Source organism: Giraffa tippelskirchi, chromosome 5 (assembly GCF_054371585.1).
Source record: "Giraffa tippelskirchi isolate mGirTip1 chromosome 5, T2T-mGirTip1v1.2.pri, whole genome shotgun sequence".
NCBI lineage: Eukaryota > Metazoa > Chordata > Mammalia > Artiodactyla > Giraffidae > Giraffa > Giraffa tippelskirchi.
The window spans coordinates 162378790-162400239 of NC_137279.1; the positions used below are offsets into that span (position 1 = coordinate 162378790).

Here is a 21450-nt window from a genome sequence, read left to right on the forward strand (position 1 = left end):
TATAGTAAAACAGCTTCTCACTTAGCTCGTTTAAAATAACTGAAGAAGAAAATTCAAATGAGCATTAGAATTTTTAACTATAGCTCTGTATAATTGATTGTTTTTTTATCATTTGGCTAAGAATTTTACAAACTGAAAAAAACCCATCTATACAGAGAAATATAAAAATTCAAGCCTTTGATGACAAAATTTTAGCATAAGCATTAAGTTTTGGTGGTATGTACTGATTTTGTTATCAGAATTTTGAATTTTTCTTTTTGCTCTAGGGGCATAAGAAAATGGTGGCAGGCACTTCCTCCTAACAAGAAGGAACTATTTAAAGAAAGTTTAAGGAAGAATAAATGGAAGCTCTTCCTTGGCTTGAGTAGTTTTGGATTGCTTTTTGTAGTGTTTTATTTTACACACCTGGAAGTGAGTCCAGTCACAGGAAGGAGCAAGCTACTGTTATTGGGGAAAGAACATTTCAGACTTTTATCAGAACTGGAATATGAAGCAGTAAGTAGAAAGACTCATTTTTTAATTAGATTGCTTGATATAATATTCAAAGCAGGAAAGTTTCTTAAACATGAACAATGCACTACTTTTTAATTTTAATCTCTGATGGGAAATTAACCTTTTTTCCAAAGAGTCTTAGACCTTTCATGCTTTGTATTCCTGCCATCTGCATCGCCTTTCCTCACAATCACCCAGCCAACTCCTGCTCGTCACATATCACCTTAAATGTCACTTTCTCAGGAAAGCCTTCCTTGATTATCCTGACTGGGTTAAGTAGTGAGGCTGTGTTAGGCCCTAGGGGGTATCCTTCATAACAGACTACATTATGAATCAGTCATTTGTAGCTTGATCACTGCTTGGCTATATTGGGGCTAGGTATCCTACTTTTATTTTCTCTTTGCATACTGTACTTTCCTTTTAAAAACACTTATCATGAGGGTAGCAGCATCATGATTATTTGCATAATTATCTATTTGCTGATCTGTCTCCCTTGCTAGACTAACTCCAGGGGGTCAAAGAGCCTGTTTGTTCTGTTTATCATTTCAAGTGTGGCACAGTGTACAAAGTAGTGCTTACTATGTATTTTTTTAACAAATGGATCCATAATTTGAATTTTTGTTTCTTGAAAATTAAGTAGAATAACACAGTTCCCCACCCCATAAACATCAATTTGGGCAGTTTATTATGTATATATTTTCTTTTTCATTAAAAAAAAAATTTATTCATTTATTGGCTTCCGTGGGCCTTCATTGCTGCGTGAGGGCCTTCTCTAGTTGCGGCAAGTAGGACCTACGCTCTGGTTGCAGTGCGCAGGCTTCTCATTGAGGTGGCTTCTCTTGTTGTGGAGCACAGGCTGTGGGTGCACAGGCTTCAGTGGTTGCTGTGTGGGCTCAATAGTTGCAACTCCTGGACTCTAGAGCATAGGCTCCAGTAGTCGTGGCCATGGGCTTAGTTGCCTTGTAATGTGCAGAATCTTTCCAGACCGGGGATCGAACCCATGTCCCCTGCATTGGCAGGCAGACTCTCAACCACTGGGCCACCAGGTTGCCACAGTTTATTATGTTCTTTTTAAATTTTTTTTTAAATTGTATTCTTTGAATGCAAAATAAAGTTGGCTTTCAGAAGCCTTAACTCCTAGGAAAGTATAGTAACTCAAGTAAACATCTTACACCCCTAATGAGTTCCTTGAGGGCAGATCATCTTTCTGTCCCTCATGCTTAGCACACATATGGTATACGAACTTCATTTTATTGTTATTTGCTTTATTACACTTTGCAGATACTGCATTTTTAAACTTTGGAGGTTTGTGGCAACCTTGTATCAAGCAAGTCTGTCGGCTCCATTTTTCCAGCAGCATTTGCTCACTTCCTATTTGTGTCTCTTTTCAGTGATGCAATATTTTGAGTCTTTTCATTATTATTTGTTAGGCGAAAAAGACTGTGACTCTCTCAAGGCCTAGATGATGTTTAGCATTTTTTTTAAGCTATAAAGTGTTCTTTAAGGTATGTAGATTTGTTTCTTTAGACATAATGCTATTGCATACAATAAACACTGGGAAACCAAAAATTCTTGTGACTCGCTTTATTGAGATACGCACTTTGTGGTGAATATCTCAGTAAAGATATTGAGAACTGGAACTGAACCCACAATATCTCTGTGTGCTATCTATGGTATATTAATATGTGTTGAATTTATAGCCTCACTTGACAACTTTGCTGTGGTTAGATCTTTATATATCAACATTATTATTGATATATAAAGATATTTATATATTTTTATAATATTGAGCTTCTGAGTTTGTTAGTGGAAAGTTACCATAAAAAAGAAATAACATATTTTTCACTAAAAAGATTGTTCGATTGTTCTTAATAAAAATAAGACCAATCTCTTCTCTACAGGTTATACAGAGATTTGAGATGTTTCTTAGAATAGTCTAGTCAGAAGCAAGTTCAAGAAAAGTGTTTTGTTAAGATTGAGAAAGGCCTAGTGTTAAATTAGTGTATGTTCTATCATTTATATCACTAAGAAGTTTTAAAAAAGTTATATACATGTACATGTATTTTTTCCTTATTTTTAGCCTATGCATGTAATACTTGCTTGATATGAAAACTCAAGCACATGTTCTTATGGGATTGTTATAAAGTACCATAATTACATATAATCTTGTATCTACTTCAGTAGTGTTCTTTTAGACAGTTTACATTGGTGACTTGTGGTTTTAGAAAATACTATATAAAGATTTTAAAATTCATATTCTGTAAAATCATGTTTTTAATGCATTATCAAGGTTACAGACTTCTTAATTCATATATGAAAGATATTACACATTTTATGGAAATTCAGTAGTTTCAAAACATCCTTAATTTTCAAATGGATGTCTGAGGAACCTTACAAATAGCTGAGGAAAGAAGAAAAGCGAAAGACAAAGGAGAAAAGGAAAGACATACCCATCTGAATGCAGAGTTCCAAAGAATAGCAAGGAGAGATAAGAAAGCCTTCCTCAGCAATCAGTGCAAAGAAATAGAGGGAAACAACAGAATGGGGAAGACTAGAGATCTCTTCAAGAAAACTAGAGATACCAAGGGAACATTTCATGCAAAGATGGGCACAATAAAGGACAAAAATGGTATGGACCTAGCAGGAGCAGAAGATATTAATAAGAGGTGGCAGTAATACATATAAGAACTATCCAAAAAAGATCTTCATGACCCAGATAACCACAAGGGTATGATCACTCACCAAGAGCCAGACATTCTGGAGTCTGAAGTCAAGTGGGTGTTAGGAAGCATCACTATGAACAAAGCTAGTGGAGGTGATGGAATTCCAGTTGAGCTATTTCAAACCTGAAAAGATGATGCTGTGAAAGTGCTGTACTCAGTATGCCAGCAAATTTGGAAAACTCAGCAGTGGCCACAGGACAGGAAAAGGTCACTTTTTATTCTAATCCAAAAGAAAGGCAATACTAAAGGATGGTCAAACTACCGCACAATTGCAGTCATTTCACATGTTAGTGAAGTAATGCTCAAGCTCAAAATTCTCCAAGCCAGGCTTCAGCAGTACATGAACCGAGAACTCCCAGATGTTCAAGCTGAATTTAGAAAAGGCAGAGGAACCAGAGATCAAATTACCAACATCTGTTGTATCATCAGAAAAGCAAGAGAATTCCAGAAAAACATCTTCTGCTTCATTGACTACTCTAAAGCCTTTGACTGTGTGAATCACAACAAACTGTGGAAAATTCTTAAAGAGATGGGGATGCCAGACCACCTTACCTGCCTCTTTTGAAATCTGTATGCAGGTCAAGAAGCAACAGTTAGAACTGGACATGGAAAAGCAGACTGGTTCCAAATTGGGAAAGGAGTTCGTCAAGGCTGTATATTGTCACCCTGCTTATTTAACTTCTATGCAGAGTACATCATGAGAAATTCTGGACTAGATGAAACACAAGCTGAAATCCAGATTGCTGGGAGAAATATCAATAACTTCAGATATGCAGATGACACCACCCTTATGGCAGGAAGCAAAGAGGAACTAAAGAGTTTCTTGACGGAAGTGATAGAGGAGAGTGAAAAAGCCAACTTGAAACTCAGCATTTAAAAAACTGAGATCATGGCATCCAGTCCCATCACTTCATGGCAAGTAGATGGGGAAACAATGGAAACAGTGGCTGACTTTATTTTTCTGGGCTCCAAAATCACTGCAGATGGTGATTGCAGCCATGAAATTAAAAGACGCTTACTCCTTGGAAGGAAAGTTATGACCAACCTAGACAGCATATTAAAAAGCAGAGACATTACTTTGCCAACAAAGGTCTGCCTAGTCAAGGCTATGGTTTTTCCACTAGTCATGTATGGGTGTGAGAGTTGGACTATAAAGAAAGCTGAGCACCAAAGAATTGATGCTTTTGAACTGTGGTGTTGGAGAAGACTCTTGAGAGTCCCTTGGACCACAAGGAGATCCAACCAGTCCATCCTAATGGAGATCAGTCCTGGGTGTTCATTGGAAGGACTGATGTTGAAGCTGAAACTGCAATACTTTGGCCACCTAATGTGAAGAGCTGACTCATTTGAGGAGACCCTGATGCTGGGAAAGATTGAGGACAGGAGGAGAAGGGGATGACAGAGGATGAGATGGTTGGATGGCATCATCGACTCGATGGACATGGGTTTGGGTGGGCTCTGGAGTTGGTTATGGACAAGGAGGCCTGGCGTGCTGCGATTCATGGGGTCGCAAAGAGTCGGACACGACTGAGCGACTGAACTGAACTGAAAATCACTGCAGATGGTGACTGCAGCCATGAAATTAAAAGACACCTGCTCTTTAGAATAAAATCTATGACTAACCTAGACAGCATGTTAAAAAGCAGAGACATCACTTTGCTGACTGAGGTCTGTATAGTCAAAGCTATGAATATTCCAGTAGTCGTGTGTGGATGTGAGAGTTGGACCATAAAGAAAGCCAAGTGCCAAAGAACTGATGCTTTTGAACTGTAGTGTTGGAGAAGACTCTTGAGACTCCCTTGGACTGCAAGGAGATCAGACTAGTCAATCCTAAAGGAAATCAATCCTGTGTATTCAATGGAAGGATAGATGCCGAAGCTCCAGTACTTTGGTCACCTGATGCGAAGAGCCGACTCATTGGAAAAGACCTGATGCTGGGAAAGATGGAAGGCAGGAGGAAAAGGGGACTACAGAGGATGAGATGATTGGATGGTATCACCGACTCAATGGACATGATTTTGAGCAAGCTCCGGGAGATTGTGAAGGACAGGGAAGCCTGGTGTGTTGCAGTCTTTGGGGTCACAGAGTCAGAGATGACTGAGTGACTGGCACAGCAAAATTTTTCAAAGTATACTTGAAAGAATCTCTCATGAATATAGCTTCAGAAAATTGTCTTTGTATGGTGGTTAGTCTTAATCAACACAGTAAAAAGAAAATGATATGCTCATTAGTTCTACAGTTTCAGTAATTTCCTTTCAGTCTGTGTGAATAAGACACTTGAAAATTAATGAAATGTTGTCCTTTTTCTGGTAGAAGTTTAGCCTTCTTATTAAGCATAGGGTGTTTTTCTCTTCAGTATGTTATGAAAGAAAGTTTTTATTAATTTTTATTGGAATATAGTTGCTTTACAGTGTTATGTTAGTTTCTGCTATACAGAAACTAACTTTTTTGTGTTTTGCTTTTCTTATATAAAAAATGTGCTTTTCTTATATAAAAAAATGTGCTTTTCTTATATAAAAAATGTGCTTTTCTTATATAAAATGTGCTTTTCTTATATAAAAAAATGTGTTTTGTTGTTCTTTTGTGTTTTGCTTTCTTATGTAAAATCTTTATGTTCCCTAGGAAATGTTTTGTTTTCTAAAGTATTTAGGAAAGTAGAAATAATATTTAAGCATTTTATTTGTTTATAAGCTAATAGAAAAAAATGAATGAAATTTTTATTTCAACCAATTTATAGGAAAAATCTTAGATTATTAGAACTTACTCCATTTGTGAGAAGCTGGATTTTTGCCTTTGCATAAATAATTCAAATCTGAAAAATTTGAGTATTTAATATATGCAGATTTTTCCATAATTAACAATTAAAGTATTCAGCAACATAGTGCCAGATAAATCACTCCTTAAAGCAGTATAAAGGCTTCTCTGGTGACTCAGTGGTAAAGAATCCACCTGCCATTCCAGGAGATGAGGGTTCCATCTCTGGTTTGAAAAGATCTCTTGGAGAAGGAAGTGACAACCTGCTGCAGTGTTTTTGCCTGGAAAATCCTATGGACAGAAAAGCCTGGTGAGCTACAATCCATGGGGTTGCCAAGAGTTGGACACAACTTAGTGACTAAACAACAACAATAAAAGCAATATGAACATTTTGTAGAGTTAACACTCTCTTAGAGACTACTTTTTAATCTTTCAGTGGATGGAAGAATTTAAAAATGATATGCTAACTGAGAAAGACGCTCGATATGTGGCTGTTAAAGCAGTGGTTCATCATTTAATTGAATGCAATCAAGATATTCCAGGGATCTCTGAGATCAATTGGATTATTCATGTGGTTGATTCCCCAGATATAAATGCCTTTGTACTTCCAGTAAGTAAATATTACCCAGTCTAATTTTTAATTGTTAAATTTAATATCCTTGTGTTTTTTTTTTATGGTGTTCTCATTGCATACATTATTTTCATTATGGTGCAGAATGGACAAGTGTTCATCTTCACTGGACTTTTAAATAGTGTGACTGATATTCATCAGCTTTCCTTCCTTCTGGGCCATGAAATAGCACATGCAGTACTTGAGCATGCTGTAAGTATCTAAAATGAATGTTCAGTTATTGAAATACTCCTTTGAAGTTAGCAAGTTAAATCTTTTAGAGGACTGAATCTTTTCAGTTTTTTTAAATTGATGGAATTTTAGTTTTTAGTAATTGACTTATTCTGTTGCCTGAAAAAGTATGATTGGCTAATTTTGAGCATTTCTATGGTCTTTAAGTGTTTGATTCTGAATAATTAGTGTTTCTCTTAAATACTGTTTTTATCACCTGTCTTTTTTGGTAAGAAGTAATTATTCTCAACCTCTAATTATTTCAAATTAGATTTTAAACTTTCCAAAATTATTAACATACTTACAATGTAGTCAGAAAATTAACTGTAGGAAAGTGATATTACTATCTAAGTGGTAAATCAGTTTGCTTGCTTTTTTTATTCATTCTCAGAGAATAACTTAGAGCATCTTGGAAAATGTCTAGAATGATATGCTGTATGTAATGAATGCAGAGTAATAATAATGATACCTTGCCATTTTACAGTTTACTGAGCTTCTTAATATATACCTTCTCATTAATAATTTTAATACTGTCCTCATGAGGTAGGTATTTAATATCTTTATGCTATACACAAGGACACTAATGTTTAAAAAGACCTTAAATACAATGACTAATCTGACAAACTGGCAGATTTTGAACTTTAATCAAGGCTTTCTGTTTGCAAGTCCAGCACTGCTTTCTTTTACCACAGTTACCTGGCTGTTTTCAGGTCGATTTATCTTACAGTTTAGGTTGATTAATGCTCTTTTGAATATACAGATCTGTTTGACTTGGTATGAATCTAGAAAAATAATATATTTATTTACTCATATTTTTATTTCGATGCACTAAAAATGTGCATGGCTCATTTGTCCGTATGAGTAGAAAAAGGTATATTTTCTAATTGAAAACACGAAGGTAAATAGTGAAAGGATTGTAAAATGCTGCATCAGAAATTCAAGTAATATTAACTTCAAGTGGAAAAGATAATGTTATTAATCCTTCTAAAAGTCATCTCAAATTCTGTCTTTTCCTTAGAGTATTAATAAGATGAGGTAGGCCAAAGTTGTGCTCTTGTGGAGTGCAAATAGTAATTATTGCCTTTATTTCTTCTGAGTTACAGGAAAATTAAAATTTTTTTTTTTTCCTTGAACAGATACATACAAGAATCAGTCTAAGCAGTTGAAATGCATTATATCTTTCTAGAAATGGTTTCATAACTGCAAAATCAATTTTGGTCATTTTAACTTTTAAAAGGTATTCTTTTTAGTACATTAATTTTCCTGGATCTAGATCGATGTGTTATTCAGCATAATGTTGTCATCTCTGTCTCTGCAAGAACAATAATTAGATGAGACATAAAAAGCAAATAGCAGGCTCAAAAATAGGAAATAGTTATTAATATTTTTTTGTTAGGCGTCTTAGCCATTGTCTATACTATGTTTTCTCTTTCAGGAGTCTCCGTTTTTATTTGATCTAGCCTTTTATGTTGTTTTTGTTATTCCACAAATGTGGATTTTTAAATTTTCTTTTAGTTTTCTAAGATTATGTAATAGCAATTATATTCTTTAGTAATTACGACGATTTTCTCTTCTGTAATGACTTCATCACTTGGAGTTGTATTCTTTAGTGCTAAAATAATTCCATAATTGTTTTTCATGACTCTCAGTTCTTATAATGAAGCAAAAATTGCTTTGTGAGGGCAGAGTATATTAAGAAGTATTCTAGGTGATTATTTTTAGTTGTCAGCCATGTTTCATACACTCAAGTAATGTTTCCTGTATTGTCAGTGTCAGCATGACAGTAACATTTATTAATCAATAATAGTGGGGAGCGGTGAACAGTCCAGTGCATTAAACTTATATTTAGATATTGCTATTCAAAACAACCACTTTAGAACTTTTTTTTGGTTGCTGCTGTAAGTAAATACAAAAAAATCATATAACTAAATTTCCTGGTGGGAAATATCTGACTGATAAAATTTCAAACTGGCTTGACTTTTCATATATTAGATCGTGAAGTCAAAAGATTTTTATTTAGAATAATTTCCAATATTTTCCTGAATTGTTCTTGTTTTAACTTCTTCATATGTTCAATAGTGTTTGGTCTCTGTCTAAAAGTATAAGCATAATAAACACATTTATTTGATTTTTAAAAAAGATTTAGTGACAATATTAGAAACTGTAACTTACTGGGTTTGATTCCTTGTTCATTTTACTAGCAGCTGTGTGAATTTGGGCAACTCTTAACCTCTCTTCATCCTAGTTGAGCTATAAAATAGAAAACAATAGTACATATTTTACAAAATTAGTATGCTTGTTAATATAAGACTCTGTAGGTTAATGAACCTGTCATTATATCTGAATAGTGGTAGTAGTTCAAGCAGATATTAGTTGTATGAGTAGATGAATACGTAATATGTAAGCAAGAGACGGGAAGGATAAAGCTCATAGAAGAAAGAGAACTTGCAGTCTTACTTGGCGAAGTTCAGTTAAACACATGTAATTATTTAATGTGGTTACACACAGTGAACTAGAAGATATAAGCCTGTACTGTCTGAATTTATTAAGTATAATTTTTATTGTTTTGATTTTTCTCAGGCAGAAAAGGCTAGCTTGGTTCATTTATTGGATTTCCTAGGCCTGATTTTTCTTTTGATGATTTGGGCCGTTTGTCCTCGAGATAGTTTGGCACTTTTGGGCCAGTGGATACAGTCTAAACTGCAGGAGGTAAGTCTGAGACAAAAACTTGAATTTGCAATGGCTTGTGGTGAGGATATTTTAATATTACTGTAAAGAAAAAAATATCAGAAATCTTTTCATATTTTATCATTATCATGAAACATGGGTACTATGTTTTAGTGTCTTACATTTTCTCATTTTTAGGGGATACTCTTAATAATAGGCATTTAAATTAGAAAATACTACTTCTCTTAAATGATGGAGATAGATGGGTAGGAAGGTCTTGGCAACTTCTGGCTAACATAATTTTTTTGACATATTTATTGTTTCTACAGAGAGAAAACCCAATTACAACCCTTTCTTTCCTTATGTTGTTTACCTTCAAATGTTCCTTTTGTCTCTCGTAGTGACAGTGGTGTACTCACTATGGATGACTCTTCCTTTCCCCAAATATTTACATTTTGATGGGGGACTTTTTTTTGGAGGATAATTGCTTTACAGTGTTGTGTTGGTTTCTTCTGTACAACACCGTGAATCAGCCATAATTATACATATATCCTATCCCTCTTGAGCCTCCCTCTCCCCTCCCTTCCCCCTCTCTAGGTCGTCACAGAGCACCAGGCTGGGCTCCTTGTATTGTATAGCAGCTTCCTACTAGTTATCTGTTTTACACATGGTAATATATATATATGTCAGTGCCACTTTCTCAATTCTTCCCACCCTCTCCTTCCCCACCTATGTCCAGAAGTCCCTTTTCTGTGTCTTCATTGCTTTCTTGCAAATAGGTTCATCAGCACTCTTGGGGAGCTCTTAAAACCTGTAAACTTTTATGGGCGCAGGGTTGGCTGCTGCTGCTGCTGCTGCTAAGTCGCTTCAGTCGTGTCCGACTCTGTGCGACCCCATAGACAGCAGCCCACCAGGCTCCCCCGTCCCTGGGATTCTCCAGGCAAGAACACTGGAGTGGGTTGCCATTTCCTTCTCCAGTGCATGAAAGTGAAAAGTGAAAGTGAAGTCGCTCAGTCATGTCCGACTCTTCGCGACCCCATGGACTGCAGCCTACCAGGCCCCTCCGTCCATGGGATTTTCCAGGCAAGAGGACTGGAGTGGGTTGCCATTGCGTTCTCCCACAGGGTTGGCAGAAGCTGCCTAATTTCTCCCACCTCCTCACTCCAGCTAAGCTGGTATTACCTTGTAAATATTGAAAGGACAGTTTTAATAGGTGTTTGTTCACTTTTGTTTTATGCATAATGATAGTCATCTGATAAAATTTGTGGGGTCCTCCATCTTGCTCAAAACAGTATGCTACTGAAAGGAGGTCTTGCAATCTTAATATTTGCTTTGTTAGCTGTGATTATTTTATTTTACATCTTTCATCAGATATTTCCTCTTGTCCTGGGAGGTTTGGTTATTTAGGAACAATCTGTTATTTGTGTATATTCAGTGATTTGTGGAGCACCCATCAGAGTGCCATCTGGGTGCTGTTTAAGTCTAATCTGTAAAATTCTTTGAGACTAATTGCTTTGGAAATTGAATAACTAAATCTTTTATTCAGTGTTACCATATCATTTGGTTTAATTTTTATTGAAATAAAAGTTTTTAAAGGGGAAATAAAAGTTCTTAAAGGGAAAAAGAAAAAATGGTTATTGCTTAAGTTACAGAATCTCATATTTTGAATTTTATTTTTATCGTTCATATGCTGGCAAGTCAAAGAAGGTAATGCAGGTTTTCCACCATTTATCAGTAGCTAGCATTTTGTGTAATGGAATCAGAAGATTAAGTCATAAGGAAGATAACTGGAAGCTGTTTCTCTGTTGAAATTCTTGATGATCCTGTTGCTTGAGTATAATTCTTTAATAATTACACTGAAACTCAAGTAAGGATTACTTCTGTTTGAACTCTTTTTTTTCTTCCTCTATTTTTTTTCTCTGAGTCAAGGCCTGCTCCCGATAATTTTGGTGATGAGGAAATGCTTCTTTCTCTAGAAGTCTTGCTCATGGTGATTGGAGGGCAGAGGGGATTCTGATAGTGAAGTTATTGAGGGTGAAATGCTGACCTTCTTTTGTCAGAGAAAGGAAGAGAGGAAGGAAGAGGGAGGGGCTCTCACTTAGCCGGTTGGGTATTGTGTAGCAGCCCTCATAGAGCGCTACCAGTTAGGGTTTTGAGAGCAATTAGTAATAATTATAGTAGCTAACATTTATTGAGTACGTACTATATGGTAGGTACCATGATAAACACTGTAAATTAATTTTGTACAGGGGCTAAAAATACAGGCTCTGATCAGATGGATCTATGTTTGAATTTAATCTCTATTAGATTTAAATTCTGTAGAACTTCAACAGATTGCTGCACTTGTTATAGGTCTCAGTTTCTTTGTCTGTAAGTTCAGATAGTAGTAGTGGCTAACTCAAAGCATTATTGAAGGTTTAATGATAACATTTAAGGCAGTATTTCTCAATATAAGCACTATGCACATTTTGAATTGGCAAAGAATTGACAAGATAATTCTTTGTTGTGGGGAATTGTCCTCTGCATTGCAGAAAGTTTAGTAGCCTCCACACATTTAGATGCCTCTACCCACTAGATGCCAGTAGCTCTCCCCACTTCTCCCCACCCCCAGCTGCAGCTGTGACAATCAAAAATATCACCAGACATTTCCAAATGTCCCCAAGGGATAAAAATCACGTCCTGTTGATAACCACTGGTTAAAAGCATTTAGCACAGCACCTGGTATAAAGTAAGGACTCAATAAATAGGAGTTCTTACTTGCTCATTTTAACCCTCTCTGCAACTCTAGGAGTTCGGTACTATATAAAGTACTGCTATCAGTTCAGTTCAGTTCAGTCACTCAATCGTGTCCGACTCTTTGCGACCCCATGAGTCACAGCACGCCAGGCCTCCCTGTCCATCACCAGCTCCCGGAGTTTATCCAAACTCATGTCCATCGAGGCGGTGATGCCATCCAGCCATCTCATCCTCTGTCGTCCCATTCTCCTCCTGCTCCCAATCCTTCCCAGCATCAGGGTCTTTTCCAGTGAGTTGACTCTTCGCATGAGGTGGCCAAAGTATTGGAGTTTCAGCTTCAACATCAGTCCTTCCAATGAACACCCAGGACTGATCTTCTTTGGGATGGACTGGTTGGATCTCCTTGCAGTCCAAGGGACTCTCAAGAGTCTTCTCCAACACCACAGTTCAAAAGCATCAATTCTTCGGCGCTCAGCTTTCTTCACAGTTCAACTCTCGCATCCATACAGGACTACTGGAAAAACCATAGCCTTGACTAGCCGGACCTTTTTTGGCAAAGTAATGTCTCTGCTTTTTACTATTCTATCTAGTTTGGTCATAGCTTTTCTTCCAGGGAGCAAGGGTCTTTTAGTTTCATGGCTGCAGTCACCATCTGCAGTGATTTTGGAGCCCCCCAAAATAAAGTCTGTCACTGTTTCCACTGTTTCCCCATCTATTTCCCATGAAGTGATGGGACCGGATGCCATGATCTTAGTTTTCTGAATGTTGAGCTTTAAGCCAACGTTTTCACTCTCCTCTCTCACTTTCATCAAGAGGCTTTTTAGTTCCTCTTCACTTTCTGCCATAAGGGTGGTGTCATCTGCATATCTGAGGTTATTGATATTTCTCCTGGCAATCTTGATTCCAGCTTGTGGTTCTTTCAGTCCAGAGTTTCTCATGATGTACTCTGCATATAAGTCAAATAAGCAAGGTGACAGTATACAGCCTTGACGTACTCCTTTTCCTATTTGGAACCAGTCTGTTGTTCCATGTCCAGTTCTAACTGTTGCTTCTTGACCTGCATACAGATTACTCAAGAGACAGGTCAGGTGGTCTGGTATTCCCATCTCTTGAAGAATTTTCCACAGTTTATTGTGATCCACACAGTCAAAGGCTTTGGCATAGTCAATAAAGCAGAAATAGATGTTTTTCTGGAACTCTCTTGCTTTTTTGATGATCCAATGGATGTTGGCAATTTGATCTCTGGTTCCTCTGCCTTTTCTAAAACCAGCTTGAACATCTGGAAGTTCACAGTTCACATATTGCTGAAACCTGACTTGGAGAATTTTGAGCATTACTTTGCTATCGTGTGAGATGAGTGCAATTGTGTGGTAGTTTGAACATTCTTTGGCATTGCCTTTCTTTGGGATTGGAATGAAAACTGACCTTCTCCAGGCCTGTGACCACTGCTGAGTTTTCCAAATTTGTTGGCATATTGAGTGCTGTACTGCTATACTTTGCCACTATATGAAGTCACTGCTTCATTTTACATATGATGTCATTGGGCTTAGAAGAGTGGAAAAATACAGCCCAGAGGTAATATTTAATAAGCACTCAGGCTTGATCATATTTCTCTCCTTTTAAAGCCAGTGTTTTTCATCAGTTTATGCTAGTTATACTATTAATGCCAATTTGTGGGGGCACCTGTAGACTGCTTGTGGTGAGCAAAGCCAGTATATAATATAGTTCAGCAATCTAAAACAGACATGATTGAGAAGGAAGCAAGTCATATCTAATGGTCATGTACTGTGGACTAGATTGATTTAGTTATTTTTAGCCATCACTGACAGGTAATTAATTGCTTCCTCAATTTATAGCTCTTTTCTCAAAAAGTCCTGCCTATCGATCCATCCTCTACAAAGTTTAGTACTTACTGAAAATTAGTATTTAACTGGAAAGCATTCACATAAATACAAGTAATTAGGAAAATTAAAGTTACAATATCTATTTGTATTTTTTTATTGATGTTGGAAGAAAAGTTCATTTTCCTAACTAATCAATACTTAGAAAACAAAGAAGAAATTAAGATAATATATCAAAGAAAGAACATTGTGCTATATGGTTAATTTTCTAACTGAAATAAACCTCCTAGTAGTGTCACTGGCTACTATATAGCTGCAGTTTTTTAATTTTCTTTTAAAACTGAAAGATCAGAATGTTTCTTGGCCATAATAAAAAAACCTATATCATTAAACTTTCTCAGGGAATCCTCTGCATAGTAAGTGGAGATTATAAACAGAAAAAAGAAAAGGACTCTTTATGATACTATGGACTCTCCAAAAAGTTGTAGGCATGGTTTTTTCCTAGTCATTCCTTGTTTTTAAAATATTAATCTCTGATGGGGGAAATAAAGGTTGCATTGTTTTATACCATGATGTGCTTTAAATGTTAATCATAGCATAAGAACTATATCCTACATAACCCATGAAATTTATTTTAAAAATCTCATTTTGTTGCTGCTTTTTTTATGAAATAAATAGCCTTAATGGAACTTTTGTTTCTTATTTCTTAGTTTTTGTTTGATAGACCATATAGTAGAACGCTGGAGGCTGAAGCTGACAAAATTGGACTACAGCTTGCTGCCAAGGTAAAAAGTTTAAAAGTTGAAAATACACTATCTCCTTCATATAGCAAAATATAACTGTATGTTGTCTTAACGAGATTTGGCGTGGGGGTAGAACGAGAGTTGGACTATATATAATTTTTCACTAATACCTTTTTAAAAATAATTTTACTTATTTATTTTTGGCTGTTCTGGATCTTTTTTGCTGCATGGGCTTTTCTCTAGTTGTGGCTAGCAGGGGCTACTCTGTAGCTGTGGTGCGTGGGCTTCTCATTGCAGTGGCTTCTCTTGTTGTGGAACACGGGCTCTAGGGCACATGGGCTTCAGTAAACTGCCACACGTGGGCTCCGTAGTTGTGCCTCCTGGGCTCAAGAGCACAGGCTCAGCAGTTGTGGTGCACAGGCTTAAGTCACTCTGTAGCATGGTGGGGCGGGGGGGTGGGGGTGGTCTTCTTCCTGGACCAGGGATCAAACCCATGTCTCCTGCATTGACAGGTGGATTCTTTACCACTGAGCCACCGGGAAGCCCTTCATTAATATCTTTTTAAGTCTGTCCCCTCTGGAAGCTATTGCTCTCTTTATTTGACTCTTTTCCCTTGTTTTGCTGATCTAAGGAGGCTTTCTGAATAAGATGATGTGTAACTGTTTTTCCCCACTTGAAAAAGGGTTTATTTTGTGATAGCTATAATCTCAGCTGAACAAACTGAATTTTTACCATTTAAATAAATGATAGAAGAACAGTCTTATTACTTTGTATCTTTCAGGTTATAATTTTTGTTATGGCAGATGACTTATTTTTGCTAGCCACAGAGAGCAGCTCTGGGCTCTTATTCTGGTTTATGTTGGATTGATTTGAAGCTACTTCATGCCTGGCTACTGTTTTTATCACCTGTGATAACTGTGTATTAGTAGGATTTAACATTAGAAATAAAGCTGCATTTTTAAAGATTGGTGAAAACAGTGCCATTTCACATGTTAAATTCAAATTGTATTTGATTCTTTGTTGAGTTTTTGGTAGTTATCTGAAATCCTAGCTATTGAAAATCACTCTTACCCAAATTTCTCATTGTGAGTTTTATGTATTTAATTTCATAAATCGAGATAAAAATTCAAAGTTCAAAAAATCCAAACAAGCAATGTTCTCTGAATGTTGCATAAGCAGAATTAAATGAATTTTCAGACCTCATAGATTAAGAGGTTCCCAAATAGTGGGTCACAGATTGACTCTATCAAGAATTTCCCAATTTTAATGTACTATGGTCTGTGAAATTTTCCCTCTAGGTAAGTGCCTTCTGTATTCTGGTTCAGAAATCCTTGCTTATTTCAATAGATTGTTCCTGTTTTATTTCCAAGAAGTTTTATTGTTTTGTTAAATATAAGGAAGAGGTCAAAATAATTCTTTTCCCATGTGGATATCTAATAGATTCAGTACTGATTATTGAAGATTTTCTTTTCTCCACTAAGCTTCAATTTCTCTGTCATGAATGTGGGAGGCTATATGTAAGTCTGTTTCTGGACTCCCTGTTGTATTCCACTGGTCTCTTATTTATCTTTGAGCCAATACCACCTTGTCATTATAACTGTATAATAAATTTTGAGATCTGATATCTTGATGCTGAAGCTGAAGCTCCAATACTTTGGCCACCTGATGTGAAGAGCCACCTCATTGGAAAAGACCCTGATGCTAGGAAAGATTGAAGGCAGGAGAAGGGGGGCAGCAGAGGATGAGCAGGTTAGATAGCATTACTGATTCAGTGGGTGTAAATTTGAGCAAACTCTGGGAGTTAGTGGATGAGAGAGGGGCCTGGCAGGGCTTCTCTGGTAGCTCAGAGGGTAAAGCATCTGCCTACAATGCGGGTGACCTGGGTTTGATCCCTGGGTCAGGAAGCTCCCTTGGAGAAGGAAATGGCAACCCACTCCAGTATTCTGGCCTGGAAAATCCCATGGATGGAGAAGCCTGGTGGGCTACAGTCCATGGGGTCGCAAAGAGTCGGACATGACTGAGCGACTTCACTTTCACTTTCTGGGAGATAGTGGATGACAGGGGAGCCTGGCATGCTGCAGTCCATGGGGTCACAAAGAGTCGGGCATGACTTAGCAACTAACAACAACAACATTCCCAGTAGTGGGATTGCTGGATCATATGGTGGTTGTTGGAGAAGGAAATGGCAACCGACTCCAGTATTCTTGCCTGGGAAATCCTATGGACAGAGGAGCTTGGCAGGCTACAGTTCATGGGGTTGCAAGAGTAGGACACGACTTCGCAACTAAAGCACCACCGTGGTGGTTTTATGCATAACTTGTTAAGGAATCTCCATACTGTTCTCCACAGTGACTGAATCAGTTTACGTTCCCACAGCAGTGCAGTATGGTTCCCTTTTCTCCACACCCTCTCCAGCATTTATTGTTTGTAGTTTTTTTGATGATGGCTGTTCTGATTGGTGTGAGATAATGCCTCATAGTAGTTTTGATTTTGATTTCTCTAATAGTGAGTAATGTTGAACATCTTTTTATGTGCTTCTTGGCCATCCCTGTGTCTTCTTTGGAGAAATGTCTGATTTCTAAGTTTTGACTCTCTAGTCCTGATAGACAGTCAAAAGCTTTTAACTCAGTCACCTCCTTCTGCTTGGATTTCTTTTGATTTCTGCATATATTCTTAGTCTCTTGCTCTTTACTGCTTAAAATTTAATAAGATTTGCTGGTTGGAATTGTGAAACAGAGGACAGACTCACCTCAGTGAGCTTTCCTTCTTTCTGGGATTTTGGCTTTTCTAGTCTTGGTTGACTTGGTAACTCTCCAGTACCTTCGAACAAGTATTATTTATGTTTTATCCAGATTTGTAATCATTTTTGATGGAAACATTGGTCTGCTATAATAAGCTACTTGACTCCATCACTGTTAGGAGAGGAAGTCCTTAATGCATTCCTTTAAATAGCTATCTGCTGCTGCTGCTGCTGCTAAGTCGCTTCAGTCGTGTCCGACTCTGTGCGACCCCATAGACGGCAGCCCACCAGGCTCCGCCGTCCCTGGGATTCTCCAGGCAAGAATACTGGAGTGGGTTGCCATTTCCTTCTCCAGGTCATGAAAGCGAAAAGTGGAAGTGAAGTCACTCAGTTGTGTCCGACTCTTAGCAACCTCATGGACTGTAGCCTGCCAGGCTCCTCTGTCCATGGGATTTTCCAGGCAAGAGTACTGGAGTGGGGTGCCATTGCCTTCTCCAAATAGCTATCTAACATTCTGTAATTTGGATAACTCATTTAACTATATGCTTATTGATGAACTTCTGGAGGTACTTCTAGTTTTTGTTGTTACTGTTTTTATTGCAATAATTCTGAAATTGGCAACCTTATACACATATCCTTCTGCTCCTTGGGCTTTTATAGCTCTAGGGTGGGGTTGCTGGCATTTCAATTTTTACTTTAAAAGATACTCTCAATTATTTCAGAATGTTACTAGCAAGTCTTACCAGTGACAAACCAGAATGCCTTTTTAAACTCCTCTCAACAGCACTGTTTTTAATCCCTTTTTTGTTAATTTGGACAAAAAATGAGATCTCATTGCTTTTAAAACTTGCATTTTCTTACTTAGCAGTAAAGCTGAGCATAATGTTTTATTTTCATTGGCTCTTTTTAAAACAATTTCTTTTGCAGATTGCCTTTTATTATGTTTTGATGAGTAGATTTTAAAAATACACATTCTAGGCTCCCCCCTTGGAAATTCAGAATCGGTAGCTAGGTGACCAGGGTCTGAGTCTGAGTGTGTTTAGGAGCTGCAAGTGATTCTGATATCCAGGCAGATTAGGAAATTACTACTTTGAGTAATCAAATGTCAGTTTTGTGTTTTGAGGTCACTTGGTAAGTTAAATTTCCTGTTTTATTTTAAAAAAAAAAGGAATTAAACTAGAGAAGTTATTAAAGAAATATTGATATTCCTTTGATTATTTATGATATGCAATCCATATATATATATATTTTTAAGAGTATATTTGGGTAGATGAAACTGTGATTTCATTTTCTTTGTGTTGTGGACTAGTGACCTTTTACCAGTTGTTATATTATAGTTTATTTAGTTCAAAGGAGAAAATAGTATTGCTGCAGATGTTAGGTCATGAATCCATAGTGATAAAGTAATATCTTTATTATGGAGCACTTAGGATATAAAAATGCCATCTCTGAATACAAGTACTTCTTTTCCTGTTAAAGGGAGAAATAAGTATGAAAACCTCAATTATGTTTATATTATCACTTTATTCTGTGTCACCTTTGCAGATAGTAACACCATTATCTGCCATTTACTATTTATTATATTTTTATACTTTGCTTAGTGTTTTATATAATCAGATTGATCATATTCTTTGCAGCCAAAGATGGAGAAGCTTTATACAGTCAGCAAAAACAAGATCGGGAGCTGACTGTGGCTCAGATCATGAACTCCTTATTGCCAAATCCAGACTTAAATTAAAGAAAGTAGGGAAAACCGCTAGACCATTCAGGTATGACCTAATCAAATCCCTTGTGATTATGCAGTGGAAGTGACAAATAGATTCAAGGGATTAGATCTGATAGAGTACCTGAAGAACTATGGATGGAGGTTCATGACATTGTACAGGAAGCAGTGATCAAGACCACCCCCAAGAAAAAGAAATGCAAACAGGCAAAATGGTTGTCTGAGGAGGCCTTACAAATAGCTGAGAAAGGGAGAGAAGCTAAACGCAAAGGAGAAAAGGAAAGATATACCCATTTGAATGCAGAGTTCCAAAGAATAGTGAGAGGGTAACAGGCAGGAAGGCCAGAGGTCTCCAAAGGGAGGAAATAGGCTGCAAGTGTCAAGACATTTTTATCTCTCTCTCAAGCGGCAGGAGGAAACAAAATAGTGATATTTTTTCCCTTCTCTGTACAAATTTAAAAGAGGTTTCTCTTAAAATACTGTGTTGCCATAACGACACCTGGTTTCACCTGAAATTAACTATTCTCAAACCTTGAGTTAACCAATGCATTCTTCTTATGGAAATGTTTGTCTTAAGCTATGTTAATGTACTGTGCATTTATCCCAAACTCTGTCTTCAAGTCCGTTCTGCCAGATGGCTCAGAACTTACTTGACAAACCAGTATGTTATACTCAGACATTGTTCCCCTAATCTATGTAAATGAAACTATCTATGGTAAACTGCCCTTCTACAAGATTCAAGTCAATTGTTTTTATGGCCTGGGATGACTGTCTGGTGCCAATATTATTCCAAAATACATCTTATGGATGAGGGGCCTGGTGCCATTCTGAGTTTTGAGACATTCCTTTCTTTTATTAGCAAACTGCTAGTGACTATATAACATCCAGCTGAAGACTAGCAGGGGGGTACTCTTTCTACCCCCTTCTGTTGCCTATGTCAGAAGCTTTCTCTATCTCCTTTATACTTTAATAAAACCTTATTACACAAAAGCTCTGAGAGATCAAGCCTCGTCTCTGGGCCCGGATTGAATTCTTCTCCTCCGGAGGCCAAGATTCCCAGCGTCTTTTTGTGGTTTCACAACAACCTTTCGATAGCAAGGAGAGATAAGAAAGCCTTCCTCAGTGATCAATGCAAAGAAATAGAGGAAAACAATAGCATGGGGAAGTCTAGAGATCTCTTCAAGAAAATTAGAGATACTAATACTTTGGCCACCTGATGTGAAGAGTTGACTCATTGGAAAAGACCCTAATGAGGGGTAGGATTGAGGGCAGGAGGAGAAGGGGACGACAGAGGATGAGATGGTTGGATGGCATCACTGACTCGATGGAGATGGGTTTGGGTGAACTCCGGGAGTTGGTGATGGACAGGGAGGCCTGGCGTGCTGCAATTCATGGGGTCGCAAAGATTCGGACACGAGTGAGCGACTGAACTGAACTGAACTCAAGGCCAAGGGCTAAATATAAATATGGAAAATCCATTAGAATCAAGTTACTCAAGATGCCTCTTTCATGGTAAGCAGCCTCTCTCCTCTAGAGACACTCTGTGTCTGCTCTGCTATTGACTGTGAGTGAGTTTGTTTTTTATATTTGCATTCTTGTAGTTGTAGTTTTAATTTTTCATTTAATTTTTATAAAAATTAAAAAATTTTGAATTATCATTACATAAATAACCAGAATGACAAATACAGTTGTAAAAACTGGTAGAACTAAGGTGTCCTAAAGCACAGAGTAACAGCTAACTGCCCAGTTACTAGCTGACAAAAAGATATCCCTTGAATTTGTGTGTGTTTATTCATTTGTCCCTGTAAAAAGAATTTGACACTTTACAATCATTTACAGAAATGACTTTTGTTTATTTGATTTCACAAAAAGCTGTATCATGTTCATATATTTTTTGAGTATCTGTTTCTTAAATGTGAGAAGGAAAACTAGTTTTCTTTTGTATGTTCTAAGCTGGGGGACAGCCTCTTGATTATCTTTGATTGTCATACTGACTGGGGAGGTAGGATTGTTGGTGTTGAATGCTCATGCAGTGGGCAGGGATCTTAAATACCCTATAGTGGCCTGGAGAGCTCTCCACAGTGAGGTATTGTCCAGCCTGCAAATGTTGCAAGTGCCCCTCTTAAGAAACATAGTTGGCTGATTTCTTCAAGTGACCTGAATAACTGTGCACATATCACCATCTAGTGG

At 37.3% G+C, this 21450-nt stretch overlaps 1 protein-coding gene across 3 annotated transcripts in view; it reads left to right on the forward strand.

Moving 5' to 3' along the window:
- The window catches only part of OMA1 (OMA1 zinc metallopeptidase), an 83427-nt gene that overhangs the window by 13987 nt on the left and 47990 nt on the right, over positions 1 to 21450 (forward strand). For all 3 annotated transcript variants that reach the window (XM_081486758.1, XM_081486756.1, XM_081486757.1), the window contains exons 3-7: positions 267 to 495; positions 6406 to 6579; positions 6685 to 6792; positions 9391 to 9519; positions 14765 to 14839. In XM_081486758.1, the coding sequence (XP_081342884.1) occupies positions 267 to 495; positions 6406 to 6579; positions 6685 to 6792; positions 9391 to 9519; positions 14765 to 14839 (715 nt within the window). The remainder of the gene's footprint in view (positions 1 to 266; positions 496 to 6405; positions 6580 to 6684; positions 6793 to 9390; positions 9520 to 14764; positions 14840 to 21450) is intronic.